At 36.3% G+C, this 26,777-nt stretch overlaps 2 protein-coding genes and 1 long non-coding RNA gene across 3 annotated transcripts; all 3 read left to right on the forward strand.

Moving 5' to 3' along the window:
• Window positions 1–435: 435 nt before the first annotated feature.
• On the forward strand, window positions 436–10,334 carry LOC125230607. The gene is made up of 3 exons (XM_048135819.1): window positions 436–592; window positions 8,658–8,788; window positions 9,688–10,334. The coding sequence occupies exons 1-3, from the start codon at window positions 527–529 to the stop codon at window positions 9,794–9,796; spliced, it is 306 nt and encodes a 101-aa protein (XP_047991776.1). The 5' UTR covers window positions 436–526; the 3' UTR covers window positions 9,797–10,334.
• Window positions 10,335–13,788: 3,454 nt separating this feature from the next.
• LOC125230395 lies at window positions 13,789–20,073 on the forward strand. Its single transcript, XM_048135535.1, has 7 exons — window positions 13,789–13,982; window positions 15,142–15,253; window positions 16,625–16,726; window positions 17,292–17,405; window positions 18,466–18,614; window positions 19,126–19,303; window positions 19,891–20,073. Exons 1-7 carry the CDS (start codon window positions 13,893–13,895, stop codon window positions 20,064–20,066), a joined length of 921 nt encoding a protein of 306 aa, XP_047991492.1. The 5' UTR covers window positions 13,789–13,892; the 3' UTR covers window positions 20,067–20,073.
• An 83-nt stretch (window positions 20,074–20,156) lies between these two features.
• Window positions 20,157–25,591, forward strand: LOC125230396. The gene is made up of 2 exons (XR_007177514.1): window positions 20,157–22,127; window positions 23,079–25,591. It is a non-coding gene; the product is annotated as an uncharacterized LOC125230396 (long non-coding RNA).
• The last annotated feature ends 1,186 nt before the right edge of the window (window positions 25,592–26,777 follow it).

The raw sequence follows: 26,777 nt of genomic DNA on the forward strand, positions 1-26,777 counted from the left end.
ATCTGATTACCTAACTTTTTTCAATAAATACAGTAAATTTGACAAGTTATTTCAATTTTAATACGTAGTGGCCGACAACCAGAGGTGCTACCCTACTAAGTGCATGGTCGTAGAAAAAGTATTGTATGCAACGGTGTGAGTAAAACAATACTCGTGGCATCTGTACTTTTTATTAACAATTTTCAGCTTCGTCTCAAATAATTGTTACCCACGCCACTCGTCTTTTTTGACCTCCTTTAAAATCCTGTTGCATAAAATACTATTTCTCTCCAGCAACTCAATATTTCTATGAAAATCAAATATACGTTTGGTGACCTATCCGTTATAAATATATTATTGTGATAAAAAAGTGGTGCCATGATGACAACACATATTTGTCATCTGGGGGTTTCTACAATCTAAGACTGGCGATGCCTACATATACCCGGCGAGCGTAGCGCGCCCATCACAACTCGTTCCGACTTCGCGCGACTCACTACGCACTCTGAAACTCTCCACTGTGACTTTACACTTGAAAATCGTGAACATGAAACTACTTTTACTTCTCGTGGCTCTGTGCTCCGTCGCTGCGGCCATGGTACCTAGACAAAGGGTGAGTACAACCCCTATTTTTATTACCAAAAACGCAAATATTACGGATTATTCTACGTTTATTTTTTAAACTACGCATTTGGCAAATATCGTTGGCGTATTTAAATTAAACGATTTATAGTTTAATTTAATTGAATTTGGATAACGGATTTTTTGAATTTCGAAAACGGTTACAAGTGCTTGAAAGTGAATGTAATTTTGAAGGTAGTTGAATATGTGTGAGTTATTCAAGGAATAGTTTATTTTATTCAAAGTAGTAAGTGTAATTTATTGAAGAGAAAAAAACAAAACAGTTATTATTAGTACTCTTGACCTACACAATGTTTTAGTGCAAGTTCGTTATCATTATCTTTAGAAACGCCGACGTAAATATATGGACGTATGTATCATGAGAAACGCAAATAACAATAATATACGCATATTATTTATCCAGAGGTTAGTAGTGCAAGAAGTACGAAAACATGACTATACATCTAGAAAATAGGGTGGGTAATATTTAGGTAGAAAAAGGTTTTTTTTTTCAACCCACCAGCCTCTGTTTCTAACACTTCAAACAGAATTGGAATGTAACTTACACAAAAACACAAAAAAAAAGTTCAATCCGTCAGATATAAGTACCTAAATTATTTATTTTGAAACATTCATCTTTGAAATTAAACTACCACGGTCGCAAAGGGTTCTGGACTCTAAGTAATAAAACAGTAGTAGAGGACTTGTTAAGATTTGTACATATTTACTGTCAAAAACTATGTACAATTAGGGCTTCATACGATTTTCTTCAAAAAATAAAAAATAACACGACAGTCATGATGGCACCAAAGCATTTATTTATGTGATGAGCACAGGTATTTGTTCCTGAGTCATGGATATTTTCTATATATATAAGTATTTGTATATTATACATATATATATCGTTGTCTGAGTACCCACAACACAAGCCTTCTTGAGCTTACCGTAGGACTCAGTCAGTGTAAGAATGTCTTATAATATTTTTATTATTTAATTAGTACGCGCTGGGGTTTCAACTCTCAACCCGCAACCTCCATATTTAACGCATGCTCCTTCTGTTAGGCCGCGAGTTCAAATTTTGAATTCTAAACGACTATCGACTCCACGGTCGTAAAATTATCACTGTACATAATTATGTACTTCGCACTTTTGAAATCATTGGAAATTACAGACATCATTTACTTTACTATCTACACAAGACGATCACCTTGGTACATATATGTACATAGGTACATTATTTTGGTATATATACCTATTGTACCTACGTAAAAAATGGTTATGCCATTATTCTCAAAAGGGCAAAGCTGCCCATAAAACTGCCCAAGTTTCAGAAGAAAAGGGGGGGTGGTGAAATTCTTTGCCCAGTGACGACAAAACTAAGATTATGAGGACCTAAGTCCTATACCTAGGTAAATGAGTAGATAAAGTGATATGATCTCGATTTGCTAGGAACAGTAACTACTGAACTTAACCACTTGACCGTCCAGCCCGTGCGATCATTTTCCGGTCAACCGTCAGTCCGGTCGGTGTCCGGTTTTTAAACGACGCGCGCCGCGCACTGCGCATCCACAACTTTCTACAAAAAACGTCTGTATCTTTTAAACTACACAAGGTATAGTTAAAAAAAATACTTAAGTAGGCATAAATGAACTTACTGTCATTGTAATCCAATTATACAATACAATACAATACAAATACTCTTTATTGCACACCTCAATACACGAAACAACATAGCAAGTATAAACAACAACTTAAGAGGTAAAACAAGAGGCGGTCTTATCGCTACAGAGCGATCTCTTCCAGACAACCTACCTAGGTAGTGGAGAATAAAATAGTGATAGTAAAATATCTATAATTATAGACTATAATAAAGGTTAAACTTATGTAATTGGTAAAAAAAATTAAGATTTTTTTTTATTTGACTGAAAATCAACCAAGAAAAGGCAAAAATTATGTAAAGTGAGAAGAGTAGTTACCACACGAGGTATTTACAATCAAGTGCAATCGTATGGATATACAAAAGTTGCAAAAATATGTCTCACAGTCAGGACAACGAAGAAATATTGGACATATTATAGAGAGCAATTTTTGTACACTATCATTCATTTTTCATAATTTTCCTTTTCTCTGGATAATTTCGGATGTTTCGGTTTACCTAATTAATTTTATAAAACTATGATAATTACAACAGTTAGTAACCTAACCTAAAAGTGTATAACCTAATGTTATTTTTAAGTAACAGATTGTTACACTTCCACACATTAGTTGTTTTGTTATTTCTTATTAAAAAAAATACACCATGATATAATTGCCATAACATTTATGGGTGAACTGGATACGTAGCCGAATGGCACAAACGCTCACGAAACGAAACGCTTGTAGAAATCTATCTCTATCGCTCTTGCGTATTGGCGCGACAGAGCCAGACTACCTTTCGCGGCGTTTTTCGTTTTCGTTTCACGTCGCAGAAAAGCCATTTGGCTACGGCACCTGATATTAGATAAACGTACAACGTTCAAAATTTTTATCCAATCTGATGTTAAAAGAAGTCTGCTTTGTTTCAGTATAAATATACATAGTTGTAATGCTTACTGTTTATGAAACTGCTTTTCTGGTAAATTTATTCCCTGTAACGCTTTCTCTCTTTTTCTGTCTGGCGGGGCTGAAACTTTTTAATAATTGAACTACTTGAACTGTTTGCAATCTCTCTTGAAAATATCTTCAATATTTGCTCATGCCGCTCTTGAATGCAGTAAATAAATCTCAGCAGAATGGTATCTTCGTGTTTGTGGTTATTTCTACTTATTCGTGCAGTAAAATTTAAATTATAAATAATATATTATTTCGTTGAATTTAAATTTTTGTGCACAAGTAACTTCGCATACCGTTAGGAGAGCTTTCTAGTATTTAAAAATATTTTAAGCGGGTTACTCACGTATTAAGTCGATATAGCGTTCGACATGTTTCGATCCAATTTTCAGTATGCGTCGCGCTCTCGACATGTAAAGGCGGGGTCGCTACTCTTGAGAAAGATCCTCGAAAATTGGATCGAAACATGTCAAACGCTATATCGACTTAATACGTGAGTAACCCGCTTAAAATATTTTTAAATATGTGTGAGTCTCACGGTACTTTTATAGCTTTCTAGTAGCTTACAATTAAACTCGTAAATGGTGGGTAGATATAGATAAATAGTTTTTATGATTACCATCAGCAGTTTAATCTATCCATTTTTTTTGTAATCATACCCTTTAGTCTTGCTTTGTCGCGCGCGAGTCCATACATCAGAGAGGCATGTGTATATTTCGGGGATTTCGGAAACGGCTCAAATTATTTCCAAAAAACGAACTGCATGGGGACTTTCTGGGCTAAAAATCGCCGATCGCAACGTTTTTTTGACTGTGAAACAGAACGTTTCACCGAAACACGGTTTTATGCTAAAACTTACGGAAACCGAAATTTCTGTCGGACACTACTTTTTATTACTGAGATCTCTTCACCTAAAACAACAAGTATGCCCTTACATTTTGCCATACAACTTTTATGAACAGAGGCGAAAAAATTTAGGATAAATTAAGTTAAATCTGCAACCACTAGAAAAACAAACTGCTGTCTGAACCCTGGGTTAGGTTAGAATTAGAACTACAATCTCTGCAAAACACGAAAAACATTACCAGTGGGTTGCGTTAAAATGGCACCCTCTACGAAACCTTACCTTTAGAAAAAAAAAAAGTATACCTAAATTTGGGCTTGACATATTTATTTGTCGGCCAAAAAAAACATAATATGAAATGCAAAATGAGATATTAAATTCACATCGAGCATCAGCGAAAATTTGCATTAGGTACATAAAAACACGGGGAATTCATAAAAATTAGAAAAATCTTTAGGAATACCGAGAATATAATTTGAAATATTATTTACAGTAAAAATTGCCGTAAAAATATCTGACACGGTCTTTAGTAAAACTATGAGCGTGTCACATATTTTTGGCCACCGATCGAAGAGGCCACATTATTGCAGCATATACTTTTATTTCCAGCATATATTTTTGTTATTTACGTTTGTTGTTAGTGCGTTTTCACATTACTACAGGCGCCATCTTGGATTTTTTCTATTGAAATCCTTCCGACATCCGATATCGGATCGGATAATGTAAAAACGGCCTTACGGTATTTACTTTTGCCATTACATACGAATCTACGAAGAACTCTGTCGGATATATAGCGGCATTAGCGACATACGTACACATTATTGCGTAACCATCGAAATTTCAGACCGTTGGCATGAACCGATGCGTCATGGGCCATCCACACCACAAGTCGGCCGATCAAAGGGGATAGGAGCGGTTCACGTAATGAAACTAAGCGTCTGGTGCAAGTCTGCGAGGACACGTCTATTTCCGATAGCCCTTTCATGCTTTCACATTCTATTTGCACGGGCCGCTAACACACGCACTGACTCATACGGGTGGGAAACTTGACATTTCTGCGCAGTAAACAAATTATGAATGGGTCAATGAACTACGTTGTTTCCTGTTTACGTGGTATCGCGTTTCCACGTGGTGGCCGGTGGAATAGTCGCCCGATCCCGTTCATTCACGGCGCGGTCCCGGATACGCTCAAGGACGTATTACGTTGCACTACAGTTTATTACACCAATCGGCTGCATTAGATATTCATTCTAATGACAAATGTCAAATGTCATATATTAGGTATTCATTACCTATCTCATATAAACGATACGGTAGGGGTCAATAGGCTAGTTTCCTATACTTAAAATAAAATATTTTATGCAGTGCACGAAATAAAGCAGCACATAATTAGAAGAAAAATATGGACAGTAGGTATGTTTAAACATAATTTCTATTTATTAAGTCAAAGAGAAAGATATAAAGTAAGTGAATTGACCGTGACGTCACTCCTCAGTATTTCATAGTAATTCCATATAAGCAAATCGTTTTGACAGTTCTTAAAAAGAAGCTGATTTGACTAGTAGGAAACTAGCCTATTCTCCATACAAACGCTCTCGACTATTTCCTCCCTGGTTTTTGAAGATAGAGCAATGATTTTTTCAACACAGATTGTTATTATTTTTATGTGTCGGACCGTTTTGATTTTTTTGATATTCTGCTTTTTAAAGACTCTAGAGCCAATCAAAAATTTCCAAAAACGGCCTTTTTCATTGTAGCGCAAAAAAAGGTGTGATACTCAAGATTGGTAACAATTAACCAAAAAAGCTAAACGGTCCGACATAGATTATTTCATTGTTATTCAGATTCTCACATTTTGTTCCGATTGATTAAGTTTTGAAGGAGGAAAGAGTCGAGAGCGGAACCTCGATTTGAAAGAATTTTTTGAAATATCTTTTGACTGAGTTGTTCTTAATGGACAATTTTTTTTCGATAAATCTAGTTAATAACACTTGTATATTTAACTAAAATTCCCAAGTTGAAAGGGGGGGCTCCTTTCCATTTTAGCATTTTCGCTACCGTATCCTCTTAAAGTACCTAAATTAATTGATTTACATGATAAGTACCTAATAGGAAAGCGTGGTATTCCACTTGTCTTGCACATTGCACATTTTTCTTAAAAACTTACGCCAAAATACTGGTATTAACTCTAAAAACTGACGTTTGTTTGAACAAACTTGTCATTGACACGACATACCCTATCCATATCGCATTTAGAGCTAATATTTGACATATGTTTAATCGCAACAATGAAAGATGATTTGATGAATGAAAAGTTGTAAATACTACATATCAAATTAAATCCTACATTGTTTTTTTTTTAAATATTAAGTTAGCATCTAACAATAGATATTTGTCATACATAATTTAATTAATTTGAATGATTAGGTAAAATAATAGTTATTTGTTATACAAGAGGGCAAAATTGTATTTTAACGCCGAGTGTGGAATTGAAAAACGAGCAAGTGAAAGGATTCTATAGTTGTTCGAGAATAGAATCCTAAACTTGCGAGTTTTTTAACACACGAGAAGTAAAATACATTTGCACCCGAGTGTAGCACAAAACTTTTCCCCTCACTATAGCGAGGAAACTACAACGCAAAAAATGCGTTTATCACTGCTTCCAATAGTTCCACAGGTGGTAAATCATCTTTATTACTAGATTCACCTACTTTTATCAATTTTAAAGCAGTTAATTAGACTTTATTCAAAGTCAAATTACTTTACCCACTAGTGGATAAAATGCGTTTTTACCCGCTGGTATTAAAGGACAAAACACGTGTTTCCGAGCTAGTGAGGGGAAAAATATAATAATACGTATTCGTCATCATTATCATAAGAATGGCGTCAGTGTTGACGTAAATATTCTGGTAATCGCTTACTTCGTCAACGAAATTAAATCATCGCTCGATAAATTACCTAATAATAACATTTGTCGGGCATGCCGCCGTCCCGGAGAATCACTCAGGCATATCATTTCCGGTTGTTCTCATCTTGCTAACGGTGAGTACTTGCACAGGCATAATCTCGTAGCCCGGATCATTCACCAGCAGCTTGCTCTTCAATACGGCCTTGTGGACCGCGAAGTACCGTACTACAAGTACTTACCTGCGCCAGTTCTTGAAAATGGCCGTGCCACGCTCTATTGGGATCGATCTATTATCACTGACAGGACTATTGTAGCCAATAAGCCTGACATTGTGATAATAGATCGACCGCAACGCCGGGCCGTGCTCGTTGACATCACCATCCCCCATGATGAGAATCTCGTGAAAGCCGAGAAGGACAAGTCCAGTAAGTACCTAGACTTGGCTCACGAGATAACCACCATGTGGGATGTTGATTCAACGATCATTGTCCCGATAGTCGTTTCAGCGAACGGTCTCATAGCGAAGAGTCTCGACCAACATCTTAAGAGACTCTCGCTCGGTGGTTGGATCAAGGGTCAGATGCAGAAGGCGGTGATTTTGGACACAGCGCGGATAGTCCGACGGTTCCTCTCTCTGCAGCCCTAACCACCGGCAGCTTGGGCCCTGCCCCGCTGCTGGCGGCACCCTAGGTTAGGTTTTTTATAATATGTTTATATTTTTTTATTGTTTTGTAAGTGGTTTTGTATTTTACTTTTATATTCGTATTATAAATAACCTAGCCTAAGATTTGAAAGAAATAAAGAGGAATAATTTTAATTAGATTTTGCCTATCGTAATGATCATTTACACCAAGCTCAATTGCTCAAATCTGAATTCAAAAAATACTAAAATAAGTATTGAGTGATTTACACATTTTGGCTGATACATCGATGTTTTTCATGGACGAGCCAACTTATTCTTTAAAAAACTGTAAACATGCATATTATTAAAAATATAAGCCAATTTTTGGCATATTAATGAGGTGTAAACTGAAAATAAAATCACTTTCGCAGCCCACTTCAGACATGGATATAAATAGCCGGTTGAATAATAAAAACTCGAAAAAAATGAGACACGTGCAAAGACAAATTACATTAACATGTAAGTCATTGTAAAGAGGCAGTCTATTTTAAAGTCTGACCATGCTAAGTCTGCATTGTATTTGCACTGACAAAGTGTACTTTGCAACAACATCGCTGCAGGATAAAAAAACATATGCACGTTTAGTTTTATTATTATTTGATATATTATTGAAGGTTTAGCTCTAATGTTTCCCAAAGTATATGAAAACAATGATCCGTTTTAATTCTATTTGCCAAGCGACGCCAATTTGAAATAAAAAAACAAGCCATTGACTTCTTCTTCGAAAGCATTAAGTAGGTTTATATTTAAAATACATTATGTGAAAAATAATTACAGTCCCAAAGTTTTTTAAGAATATAATTGTAGCTGCTTAGTTTCTATATTTTTTTATATACTTATAACATTTTTTCAAATTGTGGTTTGGATCAACGACGTCAGAATAAAAGCAATCCAGGCAGACAAGCACGGTCACGTGATAAACGACATAACGTCAGGCCGTCCTTTTCTCACTATTTGGAAGTGCAACAGGGACGCACCGATGCGATAAAGTTTATCAGTAATCACAATACTGAACGTAGCATATTTTTTTTCAGAGGGCGATGGAAGACAACCAAAGCCCGGCCGTCCAGAAGCCGATATGCGAGCCGAAGACCCCTTGCGGCTGGATCTTCTACAAGGAGAACATTGAGTTCTTACACGAGAGATGGGAGAGGACTAATGACTAGTGAGTATTTCAATAAAATATTTGGCGACACTTTACACAGCTCAACATAACTTCAAACAACGTAGCCTAAAAAAAAAACGTTAAAAAGAAAATTTTGAGGAGCACGTTCAATACCTACTTTAATAAAAATGAAAAAAAAAATCATTTATTCAGAAAAAAATAACCTGGCTATATTTATTAAGGTGGCCGCCAAACTGTAAAAACAACAACGTGATGTAATGATTAGAATATTTAGAAAAGAGACCGGTTAAAATAGTTATTTGTTATACAAGGGGGCAAAGTTGTATTTTAACGCCGAGTGTGGAATTGAAAAACGAGCAAGTGAAAGGATTCTATAGTTGAACCACGAGCGAAGCGAGTGGTTCGAGAATAGAATCTGAACTTGCGAGTTTTTTAACACACGAGAAGTAAAATACATTTGCACCCGAGTGTAACACAAAACTTTTCCCCTCACTATAGCGAGGAAACTAAAACGCAAAAAATGCGTTTATCACTGCTTCCAGTAGTTCCACAGGTGGTAAATCATCTTTATTACTAGATTCACCTACTTTTATATCAATTTTAAAGCAATTAATTTGACTTTATTCAAGGTCAAATTACTTTACCCACTAGTGGATAAAATGCGTTTTTACCCGCTGGTATTAAAGGACAAAACACGTGTTTCCGAGCTAGTGAGGGGAAAAACTAATTTCTATTATGCTCATGTAATAGATAAATTAAGTAAAATAAAAATACTTCCAACAATCAACAACTGTTTAATTTTTCCCGTGAATGAAATTCTCCTCTCCTATAAACAACTTTCGTGAATATTCGAGTTTCAATTTCAACTATCAACTGTAAGTACGTAGCATATATTAATTTAAATTATAAATGTCTAATATAAATTATTTGCTTTCCAGTTGTATATGCGCCACGACTTTGACGTGTCAAGAAGACGAGAACGATTCTACGGGCAAAGCCATCATCAAGAGGTGCAAAGTGCCAGCACCTCCTGCCCAAGAAAGCTAGCGGGCTGCGCCGCAACATTTCAAGCTGTTTATTGACGACTAAGCATCCGTCCCTGTTTAAGAACCTATCTGTGTCATCTGGTTATTGACAACGGCGATTGGTGCAACTACAGGGGGCCTAACGCGAACACACATCTCCCATTTTTACTCCAATTAAATCATAAAAGGAAAGGCAGAGAAAAAAGCCTCTAATTTGAGAACTACGTTCGCGGTAGACCCTCTTTATGTGCAAGTTGCGCAATGTTTCCAAAATGTAGGAGTTTTCACGCAGAAAAGATTTTTATCAGACCTTAAAACAGCTGCTTACGTCGGATATAAACACTAATTTTACTTATCAGTACAGATGCTATCAAAGCATCATATTTTAGCTATAAGACAAATACGAGTACGTCAGGAAACTATCCAAGCTTATTGATACTCGAGCACATAATATTAAAGGCAAACTAAAAAAATAAGACACGAATTTTTGATTGATTACAAGTATCTTCTATTTTTAGCAAAGGCCACTGTTGCCACGTTGACGTATTTGCCATATTTTTAGATTATTTTATTTTTAGTGCAGACTTGGATATTTTAGCATTTGACTCCCTTGTATTCCGCCTTGTTATTTTAATTTTATGTTGACTTGGTTAAATCACTCGTGTGATACAACTGATAAAATAAGTTCACGATTTACATTTAAAAAATTGAAATGGGAAGTGGTATTCGACAGGCGAATGTAAACTTTTTGCCTTTAAATCAATAAAAATCCTGTAACTAAATACACGAATATTGATTAAAAACCGCACGACGTTTCTGAAGCCGAACTTGTATAACATGAGGGCACAATTCATTTTAGTACCAGAAAAAGCGAAGTTGTATTCACATAGTAGTCTTAGTATTTTTTTTACATTAAGCAGAACTATTGAGTTATACTTGATGTATTTTCCGCTAAGTCCAAGGATTAAATGCGGGGTGCATTTAGTACCATCATGACATGTATGTATTTCACGAAAATTAATTGATTAATTTAGAGGGACCTCAATGTTAATTATAGGTGCATATGGCATAATAAGAAACAGGTTAAATGACGATTAAAATAATTGACGTTATGAAAGTTACGCATAGATAATCTAGTTTGTAAATGTAACAATTTCATTTTGAGTGGTACCTAATACATTAAGTAAGAGTTTAATTTAATCAAATAATATCCCATAGTGTAACAAGTCGTGTTGTTGACGCTTCCATACAATCAACATTACAAGGCACTAACAAAGACTTATTGATTGTATAAGGTGTGTAAAGTTCAAACAAATATATTTTTACTTTGAAAAATTAAATTAAATTTCAATTGCCGAAATTTGAACTTTTAACTTTAGAACGCATAAAGCATACAAATGGAGTAAGTATATAGTAATAGTAATTTCATCAGTAAATGTGTAATAATGTGTATCGATTTTTTGGGGAGGTAAAGAAGGATTACATGCAAAATATTAAAAACCCACCACCGCACATTCAAATAAAATAACATATTCTCATTTAGATCACATTTCATTATTTTCTAAATGCAATTTGCGATATTGTCTGATTAGACAGAAAGGCTATCTACCTCTACCTACTATATTATAATATGCTTTTGAATTTTTGCGTAATTAATTTTAATATGCCTATATGATTTTTAATAATACAACGCCATCTGGTCCCGTAGCCGAAAGGCATTTCTCCGACGCGAAACGAAAACGAAACGCCGCGAAAGTTTGGCTCTGACGCGCCAATACGCAAGAGCGATAGATATCTACTAGCGTTTCGTTTCGTGAGCGTTTCGTGATCGTTTGTGCCATTCAGCTACGCACCCTGGTTAGGCTATATTTTTTTCTTAAACTTTGCCTCTTTGATAATATCAATAAGTCTTTGCTACATATTTCATTGATTTTTATTAATATAGTATTTTCATCAATATATGTGTGATAGATACAAACTCTGATGTATAAGTATATTTAAAGTACTTAATAGTTGTTAATAATTAGTAGAAGTTTTTAATATTAAGGTGATGTTCGTCTTTCGAATATTCACACGAAGTTCCTATTTTTATTTTAATCATTTTATAATTAAATGCTAGATTTCATTAGAAACAAGTTTTTGTAATAATTATAATTTTCTTTTATGTCGTATTAACCCTTAAATGCATGGTGATGTATATATTGATCATATATTTGATGGCCCGTGGCTCGATATGTAGCTATCCAAAATTACATTTATTGCTTAATTATTATTCATTATTTATTATTATTTAATAAACAATTAAATAAATTAAATAATATAATGATTTACTATTTATTATTTAAGGATTAAGACGAAATGGCGGAAAAGTGTGAAAAAACAGGACGATGGCGATTTTTAGTATGTGATTTAGGCTGATTTTTTCGGAGTTAGTAATTATTAAACATTGTATCATAGAGGTTCCACAAATAGTGTACCTTTAATAGTAGTCATTTTTTTTTCAATAAAATCTACCAATTACGATATATTTATATGAATAAGATTTGGCTTATTTAACTTCTAACACTGATTTAGTATAAAGATCGATCTTAAATATTTTTTTTATTATTTTTCCCAGAGTCAGAAAACCATTGTCTATCACATATATTAATATCTCGTTAAAAGAAAAATTCATGCATTTAAGGGTTAATTGATTTTCTTGCAATTAAGATTGTCTTAATAATTATTTTTTAATTTTTTAATGAAAATAAATAATTCAGTAATTTCTATAGTTTCCTTTATTTTATAGAATCCCATTCAAAAAATCGAAATACCTAATCTAAATAAATAATTAATTTCTAAAATTCGGGGCCTTACCCATTTTAGGGTTCAGTAGTCGAAAATGAACCCATAAAGTTTTGCTATGTCCGTCTGTCTGTCTGTCGAAGGCTTAGGAAGGCTCTGTGATCGTTAGTTCTAGATTGTTGGTACCTACTCGTACTTACTTGACTTACCTCCCCTAAACGTAGGAATGAACATTTATTATGGCTTACTTGTAATTTATGTAATTACTTAAATGTTGTTTGTTTCTCGCTTAAGTGATTTGTAATCTTAGAGAAATAAATATATTTGAACTGAACTGATTAGATTGAATTGAATTTCAAGGACGGCGTTGTTCCCGTGGTTTTACAAAAAACGTAATATTACATAATATATGTATATTGTTTTACTGTGTAAAAATCGTGAAAGTACCTGTCAGTGTTTTAGTTGAATTATAGTATTGTGTTATAATTATGTTATTATAATATAACATAGGTTTCTCTTCAAAAGCAGAATAATGCATGACTGTTATCTGATACTTAGTGCGTTTTCTCATTATCCGATCCGATATCGGATGTAGGACCTATATATATCCCATACATTTAAGGCGCCATCTGTGATTTTTGCCTTTGAAATCTTTCCGACATCTGATATCGGATCGGATAATGTGAAAACGCACCTATGGTGAATACATATTACCTATTGATATATGCATTAACGTAGTTCGAAAAAATGATCATGAAAAAATGCATGCTGCATGTTACATGCTGACCATTGCGGACTCGTTTTGGGACAAACCTATGTACTTTAATAAATAGGATTTAAATATAAGCATTTAAGAAATGTTAACATATCTAAAACCTAATATTATTTGTCTGTTTACCATTATGCACCATGGCATAAAGATGTGGAAAATTACAAATAGAAATCCTACTGGGTTTGTTGCAATTCTGTAAATTTCAACAACATCCTAACCAGCTCTTCCCAGAAGAGACAAATTTAGTTCATATTACATCTCATATAGAACATAAATCGTTAGTATACATTTAATTTTATAACCTTTTTGATACAATTGATATTTTTTTAGAATGCGGGTGGATTTACAGTATACGGGGTCGCGCCCGCGCCGCATTTTGTAAAATTGAGGGTAGACGCACAAATTCCCCCGTTTAGCTTGCTTGTTTACCAGTTTTGCTTATACGAGTGTTTTCTACAGATGTAGTGGCAATATAAAGTCCGCGGCATCTGAAACCATCTTTTCATTCCGTGGCGACGCGCAGGATCGGTTGTACTATTTCATTATATGATCTTGTCTGAGTATGGATTCTTTGCCGTTCAATTTTAATAATATGGAAGACTCTAAAGCGATTTTTACAACTGCGAGTGAAACAATATCTACGACGACCACGGTAAGCGTTTTTAAATAAGTTTCTGGAGATACTGTTTATTTTAACAGTTTGTGGCCAAAAATAATAAGCTATTTATCGATCTATACCTAGAAATACCATTGAAAAGAAAACCCAAATGAAAGGTTTACGTACATACTATGAGTACATTGAAAAAATTTTTATTATATAATTTTATCTTAATTGTTTACATGTTTGTCTTCAACACAAAACTTTAAATTAGTTCCTTTTTGGGTTCTTTTTTTGAAAATGATTTTTTTATATATATTATTTTTTCTTAATTGTTTAGGTACAGTCAACCAATTGGAACCCTAGGCCACTGTAGAACTATGTCATAGTGACGTTATAAATCAGATTGTAAGAAATTTCTTACTACTTGTCATTTCGACATGGTAGTAGAATGGCCTAGGGTTCCAATTGGTTGACTGTACATGTTTGCCTTCAACACAAAATTTTAAGTTAGTTCCTTTTTGGGTTCTTTTTTAGGATTCCGTACCAAACACCCTTATGGTGCGACTCTGTCCGTCTGTCACATTACTAAATATGTATCTCGAGAACTACTATTTAATGCTATCAACTTGAAATTTGGAATAGTTATGAACATTGTAGACCATAAAAACGTAATTGTTTACACGATTTTGTCTTTTTTTTCACTTTATTTTCAAAAAGTTAAGCATATGTACCGTTTGGGAAGGTACTATCAATTCTTCTGTGGTTCTAGCGCGAGGAGCGGGTAATGCGAATACTTGCACTTACCCTCTTCTTTGTGTGTTACTCAGTTGCAGATAAATATATTCCATCGACTTTATAGGTATTTTAAAAACAACGCTAGTAATTTCCCACCAGTAAAGGCCTTATTAAGGTTAGTTTCGAAAGCTGCTTCACAATTTTTAAATTTATATTTCAACGATCAAATATGTTGAAATAGCAATTAAATAAATACTTGGCGTTGTGAAGACTTTGGCTGAAACTATAAATCTATTAAGGTACAGCGGGACTATTGCGACTAGGTGGCAAATTTCAGCTACAAATCACGCGTTTTCAGTGGATACCTGCAAATAGAGCTCAAGTTAATAATGTAAAACGTGAAAAAAATCGACCTACAAAATTGTCCCCCAGTCGTAATTGTCCCGCTGTACCTTACCTACTTACTTCGAAACAGGAAAGTTTTGCACCATCGAACCGAGGAATGGCGGGCAGTCAGGAGTTCTACCCCGGCAGCAACGGTCTGCTGAATCTGCTAGCGCAGCAAGAACCCCGGCCCGGAGACACTGGTAATAAACAATAGTTATTTGTTTTACAAGGGGCAGAGTAGTTGTTTAACCGCACGTGCAAATATTGATACCCGAGTAAGTGAAAGATTCCAAAATTGAACCGCGAGCGTAGCGAGTGGTTCAAAAAGTGGAATCTTGAGCGTTGCGAGGGTATCAAGGCACGAAGGTTAAACAAACTTTGCTACCGAGTGAAACACAAAATTTTTCACCACACCAACACGAACAAAATACTGACTATAAAACATCAAAATAAATGAAATCGATCAATTTATCCAATATTTATGATTCAAAATCATCATTTTATAGGTAAAATCTAGCAGCCAGATTAAGACATCGAGTTAAAATTCGTATGAAATTACTTTGCTCCCTTGTGGATAAAATGCAATTTTGCTATCTGTTTTCGAATAGCAAAGAAAGCCTTTACCAGTTGGTGTGGTGAAAATACTATTATTATTTTATTAATGAAACCTTAAGTTATTTTGTGTTGGGTCTCACATGCATATTCGCTGGAACAGCAGAAATACCCTCTGTTGAACCACAGGCCTCATGCGAGAGAGCAGTTAGGCTATAGTCCCTCCTATACTTTTCAGGGTTCCGTAGTCAACTAGAAACCCTTATAGTTTCGCCATGTCTGTCCGTCCGGTCGTCCGTCCGTCCGCGGATAATTTCAGGCGCCGTAGCCGAATGGCATTTCTCCGACGCCAAACGAAAACGAAACGTAATCCGGCTCTGTCGGGCCAATACGCAAGAGCGATAGGGATAGATATCTACTAGCGTTTCGTTTCGTGAGCGTTTGTGCCATTCGGCTACGCACCCTGTAACCGTTAGCAATAGAAAGCTGAAAAGAGTAATGTCTACGGCTAGTACGGCTACGACACATTCTACGTAGTACCTAAATGATGCGTGCTCCTTTCGTTGCAAGTACCTATACATATACACTACCTATCAATCAACGCTACGCATAACTTTAACTAAAAAGTATAATACAAGAGACGAGTTGCATGCGCAATTACGCATCGGGTGTGGCCTAGGCTTTAATTGACTTCATCAGTTTGGATTCTCTCATTAAAGCTTTGGCAGTTTTGGTTGCAATAGATTTTCTACACAAGTTTTCGCTCTTCTTTCCACAGCAAACTGCAGCAAACAACATATGCAGGAGCAAAATTCGCGATTTTGATACTAACTTGCCGATCAATCTCTGATTGATTCTTGCTAAATTAAATAACGATCGAAACGTCTTGTCAAAGCCGTTACAAATTCTTGAATTAGAATCTATCCTCTATCAGTCAGTCATCAGTCTTCTAGGATAGACTTCGTCCAGCTCTAGATTCCTGATATGTATGTAATTATAATGATTTTGTATTTTTTCAGCACCAACAACTGCCGATATGATGGCTGAAGACATGATGAACTTTCGAATGAACGGCACCGATCTGTTGTTCGATGATGAACACACTTCAAATTATTATTTGGGTAGGTTATTGACTAAGTAGTCACAAGATTTTATGTTTATTACCCTTGCTCCGTTCCCCACACACTTGGGTTACATTATAGGCATCTTAAATTTTGTCCTTGTTTAAATTTTCTCATAATTTTTAAGGCCAATTTTTCCGATTTTGAATTTGGAACTTTCTTTTATTTCCATAAGAGTTCAAAACTCGAATTTAATTTGTACTTGTACAAGTACGCGGGGACTTAGGAGACTATGTATAGGTAAATACTCGTACTTCCATATTTATGTACCTACCTTTTCAAAAAAAGCGAATTTGAGAAGCCGCGCTAAACACTGGTGGTGTGTACTGTGTAATTCATGCCTAATAATATTTTTAAATGTTTTTAAATACGAGTAGACGTTAAATGTAATTAACGTGAGTACATCCGTATATTTAAATACTTTTTTTAATACCTGGGATACCGGGCTTTGCTCGGAAAACCAAAATAAATTCTAGCTACATCGAAAAAAAAAATCATCAACAATTCCCCAATACTTATAAATACATGAATAGGCCAGTTAAAGATATTATTATTTTTCAATAAGGTGCTGGTGCCAACCGGCCTGACCTGATGTCTTCGAGCAACATATGGACCAACGGCAGCGGCGTGGCATCGGGCAAGTCGGAGATGATGGACACCTTCGAGTTTCTTATCAAAAGTACGTAATATAGCTTCATTAAACTGTTCAAGGATTTTTTTATTATTTGTACTGGGAACCATGGGGTCCCAGACCTCCGGGAGGCGTACGTGGGGCCAAAGCCAACAACGCAGAGGCCCTTTCGAACACTTTATGTGCAATTCAATAACTCTCGTTTCGGAGAATAAAAGCCTATTTATTACTTTTACAACATATCTAATTGCACCTGTTGACCACGAACGCTGTAAAGAGTTCGAAACGTCGGGATGTATTTTAAATTCATTATACGCGATTTAATCCGTTTCCATAGTTTTATTTCATGATAAAAGTAGGTAATCTAGTAATGAAGATGATTTAACCTGTGGAATTACTGATGGAGCAATATTTTTTGCGTTTATATAGTGAGGGGAAAAGTTTTGTGTTATATTTACTGATCGCAAGTTCAGGAAAAACTCGTGGTTCAACTATAGAATCCTTTCAAGCTCATCAATTAATAAAATTCATTTTATTATCTTTATGTTCGTGATGATTGTAACGAGCCTACTAATAAATAACGTATATTAAGTGACGTCATTACTTCACGCGATAAATCCAAAGTTCATGTAGGTAGCAGTCGCTTATCATTCTACCAATAGTAGGCAATAGCTTAGAATGTTATGTAGAATATGTAGATACAGCACTTTTACTATAAGTGCGTTTTAAGGTATCCAATCCGATATCGGATGTCGGACCGATATTTCAGGCGCCATCTTATTTTTTTTTCCATTGAAATCCTTCCAACACATCGAACTATCCTTACTACCGTCGAAATATCAAAATTTTCTGTGACGTAGACAGCCCCAAAGTACCATACCATACTTCGAACGTACATATACATAGTTCTAAAATGTCCTGTTTACATGTATCCCACCAAACGCAAATATCCACTATCCCGGTGGAGCTTTACACGCTTTAGACTGTAGGCCTAAAATAAAATTAAGAATGTAGGACTACATATTCTTTAAATAATACATATACTTAAGCAACGAAGCAGTGTCGTCTAAAAAGCTTAAAAAATAAAGTAAGATACCTTTATGTGCAGGTCTGTCGTCAGCAAACAGCTACGTATCTATGCTATCGCGCGAACAGCTCGCGTTACTGCGCTGCATCCGCCCCAGCTTGCTGTACGAATTCCTGCAGGAGGTGCTCAAGGCGCGCACGGATAAGCGCACACGCCGCCCCTTGCCCAACGTAAGTGCCTCGTGTACGGTCAGCAATATCTAAATGTGTCCATATGCTGACGCTCATCATCTTCCACACCGACACACATCTCATGCACTTAGTGTCTAGTGTCTGGTCAGCAACAGTTATGTCTATCCTGACGCGCGAACAGCTTGCGTTACTGCGTTGCATCCAACCCAACCTGTAGTATAAATTCCTACAGGAGGTCCCTTACTTAATGTAAGTATCGAATTGCAACATTTAAACTGTGATTTAGAAGTGCCCATTCTGGCTAGCAGCATCCGCCCCACATTGGATATGCTCAAGTCGTACATGGACATTAGTTCGTCAGCAGCACTGTCTAAACAAGAACCTTTGCTGACTGTGGTCGTCCAAATCTGTTCTAAAAGTTCCTCTTGTTTAATTACTAGATACTTTCTTGAGATAAACAATCAACACCCCCTTGTAGTAAACTCGTTGCACCCGGGAAGCCCAGATAAATGGTATAGGTGACCTAACTTCACTCTTTTTAATGATACAGGAATGTGCGTTCTGCAAAAACAATGGCGAGAACGAAGAGTGCTACTCCTCGCACGCTCTGAAGGACTGGCGTGGCCGCGTACTATGCCCGGTGCTGAGGGCCTTTAGATGCCCTCGATGCGGGGCTACAGGCGACCGAGCTCATACTATCAAGTACTGCCCGGAGAATGGCGATAAAGGTAACTGTTACACTAGCCTCTTATCATGCTCTGAAGGACTGGCGTTGCCGCGTACTATGTCCGGCGCTGAGAGCCTTCAGATGCCCTCGTTGCGGAGTTACTGGACTGGGGACAGGGCACTTACCATCAAGTACTGCCCGGCGAATGGCGATAAAGGTAACTATTACACTAACCTCTTATCATGCTCTGAAGGACTGGTGTGGCCGCGTAGGTACTATGTCCGGTGCTGAGAGCCTTCTGATGCCCTCGTTGCGGAGTTACTGGACTGGGGACAGGGCACATAACTGTTACACTAGCCTACTGTCCGGAGAATGGTCATGAAGGTAATTGTGAAGACTGTTGGCATAGCTGACATGGCATGCTTAAAAGCTGACCGTGGTGTAACGCTTCCACCGCTTACACTAATTTTCAGAGCAAATAAAATCATAAACACTGATTCAAACAAATGACTCCAGCCTTCCACGTCACGTGAGAGCATTCATAGGTGAACTGTCTACAAAATTAATTCCTTACCAAAAACATTTGTGAGCGTTTAAGATAAATACCGGAAAGAGGGAAATAGATAATACAAATGTTTACCTTTACAGATCGCAACGGCCTATCGTCCCGCCGCCGCGGGCCTCCATCCTCGCTGCTGCTGGGCCAGACCGGGCTCCCCGCGAGCGGGCCTTCGTCCTGCCCGCCGACCCCCGCGCCGCCCGCCCCCTCGCCGTCCCCTTCCTCGGCCTTCTCACCGTCGCTGTGGTCTTCCTACGGCTTGTAAAACTTTAGAACATTCGGTGCCACGTGCTACAAGCGTATCCGATGAGTCTGATGACAAACCGATGGGGGTTACCATGAAGTGCTACGAGAGGAAGGGACACAGCTATACCAGGAACGGCTGTAGCACTTCATGATAACCCCCCTGCTCACTGGCACTGAATGTGAAAAGCTAGATTTCCACTGAGAACTGAGCGTATGTTAGCTCCGGTCTAAATGGAAACCCTGCCTATTTATTAGGCCAAGTCTCGCAAATATTCATTATTTCGTTTTCATGTTCAAGCGCGCGCAACGTGGAAACGGCTATAATGAACACCGATATCAAATATTGGTCCCAATATTGGCGTTGACATTGTCAACATCAAAGCTTGCACGAGCACTGGTATTTGCACCAATGTTTGAAATCGGTTTTTGTTGGCCTAAAATGTATTTGTATTAATTTAGGTTTGATATAGAAACTGCAATTTTCAAAGTGTTATTCAGATTTGTTGAACTCTGAATGTTACTTTACTGATTATTGCTAAATATTTCGTTTTGTTATATGTAATAAGATTCTAAGGCCTTAGTAATTTTAAGTGCTGTTATAGCGCCAATTAGTTATGAAACTAATTCATGATAAATTGAATTTCTTTGCCCATGGGCACGACAATGGTATGTTGCTGGACATCGAGTACCGCACTAAGGGTTTTTGATGATAATCGTACATTATCTATTGAGTTGCGTTCTCTTTTATAGTTATTTCATTTCTCAAATAATTATCATAAATATTTCAAAATACTAAATTCAAAGCGATGGTAATGAAAAAACTATTTGCTTGGGCATGGTGCCTTTTCTATGCTATCGTAGAATAGTGCATAGTGTCGAAGTAAAAGCGATCTCTGACCTTTCATTACACTAGCATGTATACTGCATTTGTCCTTTTCTCACTTAAGATTTATTTAATAGTAGAAAGGGACATTTGTTTCAATCAGTGTAATAAATAGTCCGTTCAAATATCAGTATGCGGGTCATACTCTTTTTGAATACCTTAGCATTGCGTTTGAAGAGCGCAACTCAAAATCCTTAGACATTTCAATTCTTTCAAATTTTTCATTGGGATTTAAAAATAATATTACAACTTACAATTGAAAAATTACAGATATTTTATAAGTATCATCTCAGATTAATAGACAATTCAATCATTACAATTGCAAATTCAATGAATTAATGCTAATACTGATTCTTTCAAATAATTTTGTTAATACATGCAATAATTGAACATCGATTTCTGATATTTTAGCTTTGGCAAATGTTAATGATATGATAATTGTTTTACCAATGAAAAATTTACTCTTTCTGGGTGTGGGTTAATAAAATATGAGCATTTATTATTGTCTTTCATTCAAACACAAGTATTTAATTTAATTATTTATTTTCAAATACAACTTAGTACAATAAATACATCGACGTCACAATCGAGTATTCAGTATTGTGGCATACAAAAGCGCTCCTTTAATAGGTACTGTTCCTACACTTGTCCAGTCTATTTCCAGGCAAAAATGTGTCCGCGACTGGCAAAAAGTCTTGTTACTATGTTATGTTAAAGCTCGAGTTTCCTATGATTTTCCATATAAAATTTATGGAATATAAAGACAGCCGCTATATGACGGCACTGCTAACATAGGAAACTCGAGCTTACGCAACAGGCTGACGTTTTTGTCGGCCGCAGACACACATATAATATCTTAAAAGCTAAATTAAAGGGTTTGGAATGCGTTACATCGTACAAGCATGTGATTTATTTTAGACACGAGAGGAAACTGATTTAACCCTTAATGCGCCAGTATCAAAACACGCGAAACAACTTGAACCAAGTCGGCATACAACGTAGGTTTTCACAGTGCGCGGCAAACTTTTAGACCATTAGCACATCTCTGACACTTGCGATCAAATATATAAAAGAGGCGCGTTCCTAGCACACATTCTAAGCTTGTGTACGTGAACGCGTACCATGCTTCAGTGAGATATGACAGGTCGACTGTTCGCGTTTTTGACAGGCGGTAACTGTGAGGTAACCGAGAGGGGGGTGGGCAGTAGACATGCGCGAAACAGTGCTTCAAAATGTAATGCCATATCACATCACTTTTCCGAGAAAGTAACATCTCACTGTGATGTCACATCACACATCACTCGAAACGTTACCCGACCTTGAACAGCGCGCGAGATGGCACCATCACAGTCATCACAGATATCAACAAGGCTACGCATCTCATATCAGCGCGTAGTTCCATTACATGTTGCTTTTTGTCACCGCTACGTGAATTATGTATATTTTATAAAATTTGCAAAATGGTTACTTAATACTTATACTTACTGGTTCATACGATACCACTACCACACATGTACGTAATGTACATCTAGATACATTATTAACCGCGAAAGTCAACTAAACATTTCACAACATGTTCACAACAATAATAATAATGTTTTGTTTTCGGCGCGCCCAATTTCACAGACAAAATTACTCTGTTTACCCGCATCCACAAAATGATTATAAGAAATGATAATAATAAAATAAGCTCTATGAGGACGCATTACAGTTTTAAATCTTTTGGACTGTTATAAAATCATATTCGCAAGCGAAATTTGCAACTACATAAACGCGACCGCGTTCGGCTGAGTGGCGTGTTCCGAATTCTTCCGGAAATAGCCGAAAGCATCGTATGATATTTTGATGGTTAGAACGAGAGCGCTGCGACCGAGCGCTTAGTACGGCGCGTGTGAGCGCGAGAGCGGGATAAGAAATAAGAAAGTAATAAGTGATGCTTTCAAACATCTCGGTTGTTACACCATTACAGTTTTCACATGGGGCAGTAAACATTACGCGCACTGTTTTAGTAGTTCCCGACATTTGCGTTCGGGTGATACGTAATGCTAGAGGTGATGGTGGATTTCTCGGAGTGATACGTAATGCCATATTACGTGTTCAAGTGATATCACATTTGTGATATTACTCGCATTACTTACACATGTCTAGTGGGCAGCGCTTACAGCGAGGAGCGGGAGTGGCCATACTGTACGATAGTACTCTTCACTATAGTGCGCCATTAGGCGCGGTGGTAGGGACAAGTTCGCGCATCGTAAACATAGGAGCAAAAATCCTACCTAATAAGAAAAATCGCGTCTGCGCAGGTCAGGCTACATGGTCCAAAAGTTTGCCGCGCACTATATTTAATCGAGCTGTGGACGCGCGAGTCATTTTACGTGTTTGGCGGTCAAAGGATTAATATATCGAGGGTTTACTGGTGAAACCCGATAAATCGAGATAATTTGTCCTTGAAATAATAACAACATTGTGGAATTTGCACATAGTTCGAATTTCAAAAACCAGTTTGCTTAACTTATGGGGTTTCACCAGTAAACCCTCGATATCTGTATATTTATGTGTGTTTATTAGTGGAAGATCCTTATGCTTCATGTTCATAAGAAATTTTGTATCCGAAAAAAGTCCTTATGCAAATGAAACATAAAAAAAACTTTCCATAGATAAGATAGAGAACCACATGTTTATGAAGTTATAAATACACGTGGCTTCTAGTAGATAGTAGTAAGTACCTATTTAGCCAATCAGGCGAAACAAGTTATTTTCGATATTAAGACTAAAATACACAGTCACTAACAACAAACAGACATTTTTATTATGGGTTAAAAGTATTATGTACCTATCTACTTTATAATATAGGTATAATAAAGATGCTAAGCTCAAAGAATTACGTGGATTGATCCGGGTGTTTCTATCTCAATCGCACACGTATAATTTATATAGCTATCCCGCTCGTATCGTGTCACTGACCGCAAGCATTATGAGCAGGACCACTGTCCTGTCCTGCTGCAATTATATCACTACATAATTACACGCATGGGTAGATAGGCACGATTGCATCCCCACGAGTTTGACAATACGACATATCCGCTGTAATCCACATAACTTCATTCCTATACCAACATTTCACTGAGAGAGTTTTGAATGATTCAAGGTTATTTTCATTAGACATATTGACCGGGATTTATACCATGGTTACCTTTTCGATTTTTGTTGAAACGCAACTGGCGCACGCTGTCTACACAATTTTGACATCCACCCGCCTTCTTCAGTTTTCCGTGATCATGATGCACGTTACTGCGTCGAAATATCGCGAGCTCGACAAACATCAAAAAGGTAATGTAATTAAGTCTAATTTCACTCAAAGTAACTTGCCAGTATGGGGGACATGCATAGAGAATTAGAGATGAAATGACACAGATAATGGCAAATCGTGCTGTGGTTAATAGTGGAGCAATATTCGCAATTCATCGGGCTTAGCAACCTTACTTTAAAGTTATAACAAGAATCTAAAGGCACATTCACACAGGGATGACTGGCGTATGAGGCTGTCATATGAGTGTAAATATGCCATAACAGTACGTCCAAGATTAAAATCGATAGAGTAAATTCATCAAAACATTAATATTGGAATAGCATAGGATTTCAAATTGATTATATATCCAAGAACAATTTTTATAGAATATTGGCAAGCAGGGGTTTGTTAACAAAAATATTAACAAGATTTTGATTATGTATGTGTACATTGTGTATAAATCTTGGCAAGTGAGTTATTTAACTAGTTATATACAAGATTAATGTAAATAGGATTATAAATAAAAATATATAAAAAAATAAACCTCACTTAAATGTAAATTGAGATTCGATTAACTAAATGTGCCACACGTTGTATATTTAGACAGAAATGCTTTAGGAATGATTGATTTTATGAATGATTTAGTTTTTTATTCATTATAAAAGGAATGATCATGATCATATCAAACGAATTAGATAACAACAAACATACCCACAAACTAATTTGGGAATAAGTTTCAAAATAGGTAATTTATGTGACCGTTACATAATGGAAGGCATTAAAACAAGAGTGTAAGTTTATAAAACGAACGAAGTCAGTTTCAATATAAGATCACACGAGTGTTATATACACCGTGGGCCTGAATAACCCGAAAGATTTTAACCACGCAATTTCGATGTAAAATAACAAGCAAAAAAACTGACTCGTAATTTTTTAGAGAAAAAAAAATACATTTTTATGGGCTTTTGATAAGTCATATATAACTAAAAAAGTTCTGGATTTTTTTCTTTCATATTTTTTTGAGTAAGAGGATTTTGCTAAGTTTTTCTTTTTTTACTAATATCTGTCAATTTGTATGAAAAGCCTAGAATACATTGTGGTGTAAACTTCAGTCAAAAATGCGTTTTTGCCCGAGTTATGACGAAAAACATTTTTTGAGAAAGATGAAATTATCTCTGAATCTAAGCCAAATCCAGATATTTCACATTATAGTCTCTAAATATGGTCTCTAAGTATGATACTGTTAAAATTGTTCGGGTTATTCAGGCCCACGGTGTATAACGCATAATTATGTAATGTTACATACAGTAGTAATACTAAGTATTTTTTCTGGTTGCCAAATTATATAATTTGGTTGTCCATGCACAAAATACATTGGCAAAAGTGTGACACTATTCGGATATGTAGCATTAGGATTTTATAAGTTTAATTAATCAATATACGTTTTTTTATCCCAAAATAACCAATAATATCTTTGGTTTACAGAATCAGTATCTCGACAAGCCAACCTTTATTATATTAACTATGGCCCTTTAATATCATCATCCTCCTTGCGTTATCCCGGCATTTGCCACGGCTCATGGGAGCCTGGGGTCCGCTTTGACAACTAATCCTAAGATTTGGCGTAGACACTAGTTATTACGAAAGCGACTGCCATCTGACCTCCCAACCCGAAGGGTAACTAGTCCTTATTGGAATTAGTCCGGTTTACTCACGATGTTTTCCTTCACCGAAAAGCGACTGGCAAATAACAAATGACATTTCGCACATAAGTTCGAAAATCTCATTGGTGCGAGCCGGGGTTCGAACCCGCGACCTCCGGAACGAAAGTCGCACGCACTTACCGCGCTAGGCTAACTATGGCCCGTTAATATATACTTATAAATTATGCTATAGTATTTCTAACGTCGGTTTCAATTTCTTCCAATAAGCTTACACGCCATGTTTTTGTAGGGACTTAGGACGTAGTATTTTACGTTTTAATATCATATATAGGAGGTAGGAAGGCAACAATCAAAGATAGCGCCTTTATTGTATAGAATACCGGTCCTACGTCCAATATCGGATCGCATAATGTGAAAACGCACTTAGAGTTAAATACGTAAAGTACCGGATGTTTAAGTAACATTTAAGACGCGATTTAGACATTGTCACTAAAACAAAGCGAAGATTGTCGCCGAAAAGTCCGAGCACAACGTTTTATGAAGGACCGAAAATAACCAATTTTTTTTTCGAATTATTATTTCCTCAAAAACATTTATCCTCTGGAGTCTGGTATTGTGATTCTAGTCTTATAAGTTATTAAAAGAAATTGAAACTGATAAAGTGCATTAAATCTATAAAAAAGTGTATAATTATATGTATAAACATGTATATAGAGCCTAAACCGACTTTGTTTACATTTGGTGGCACTAAATTCGTTACAACAACGCGGCAACGCCGTGATAACAGACTTATGTTTAAAGTTTATAGTGCTGTCTCGTTCTAACTGTGTGATGTGACAGAGACATGGGATCGGCAGATCAATTCACCGAAGGAATGATAAACAAATGACATCT

The sequence above is a fragment of the Leguminivora glycinivorella genome, chromosome 10, assembly GCF_023078275.1.
Source record: "Leguminivora glycinivorella isolate SPB_JAAS2020 chromosome 10, LegGlyc_1.1, whole genome shotgun sequence".
NCBI classification, from domain to species: Eukaryota; Metazoa; Arthropoda; class Insecta; order Lepidoptera; family Tortricidae; genus Leguminivora; species Leguminivora glycinivorella.

Bases quoted from the DNA above. Each gene is read 5' to 3' on its own strand.
- LOC125230607 (XM_048135819.1), top strand. From the start codon at position 527: ATGAAACTACTTTTACTTCTCGTGGCTCTGTGCTCCGTCGCTGCGGCC. The intron at 593-8,657 runs GTGAGTACAACC...ATTTTTTTTCAG, and splicing joins CCATGGTACCTAGACAAAGG to AGGGCGATGGAAGACAACCA. The intron at 8,789-9,687 runs GTGAGTATTTCA...TTTGCTTTCCAG, and splicing joins TGGGAGAGGACTAATGACTA to TTGTATATGCGCCACGACTT.
- LOC125230395 (XM_048135535.1), top strand. From the start codon at position 13,893: ATGGATTCTTTGCCGTTCAATTTTAATAATATGGAAGACTCTAAAGCG. The intron at 13,983-15,141 runs GTAAGCGTTTTT...ACTTCGAAACAG, and splicing joins CAATATCTACGACGACCACG to GAAAGTTTTGCACCATCGAA. The intron at 19,304-19,890 runs GTAACTGTTACA...TTACCTTTACAG, and splicing joins CCCGGAGAATGGCGATAAAG to ATCGCAACGGCCTATCGTCC.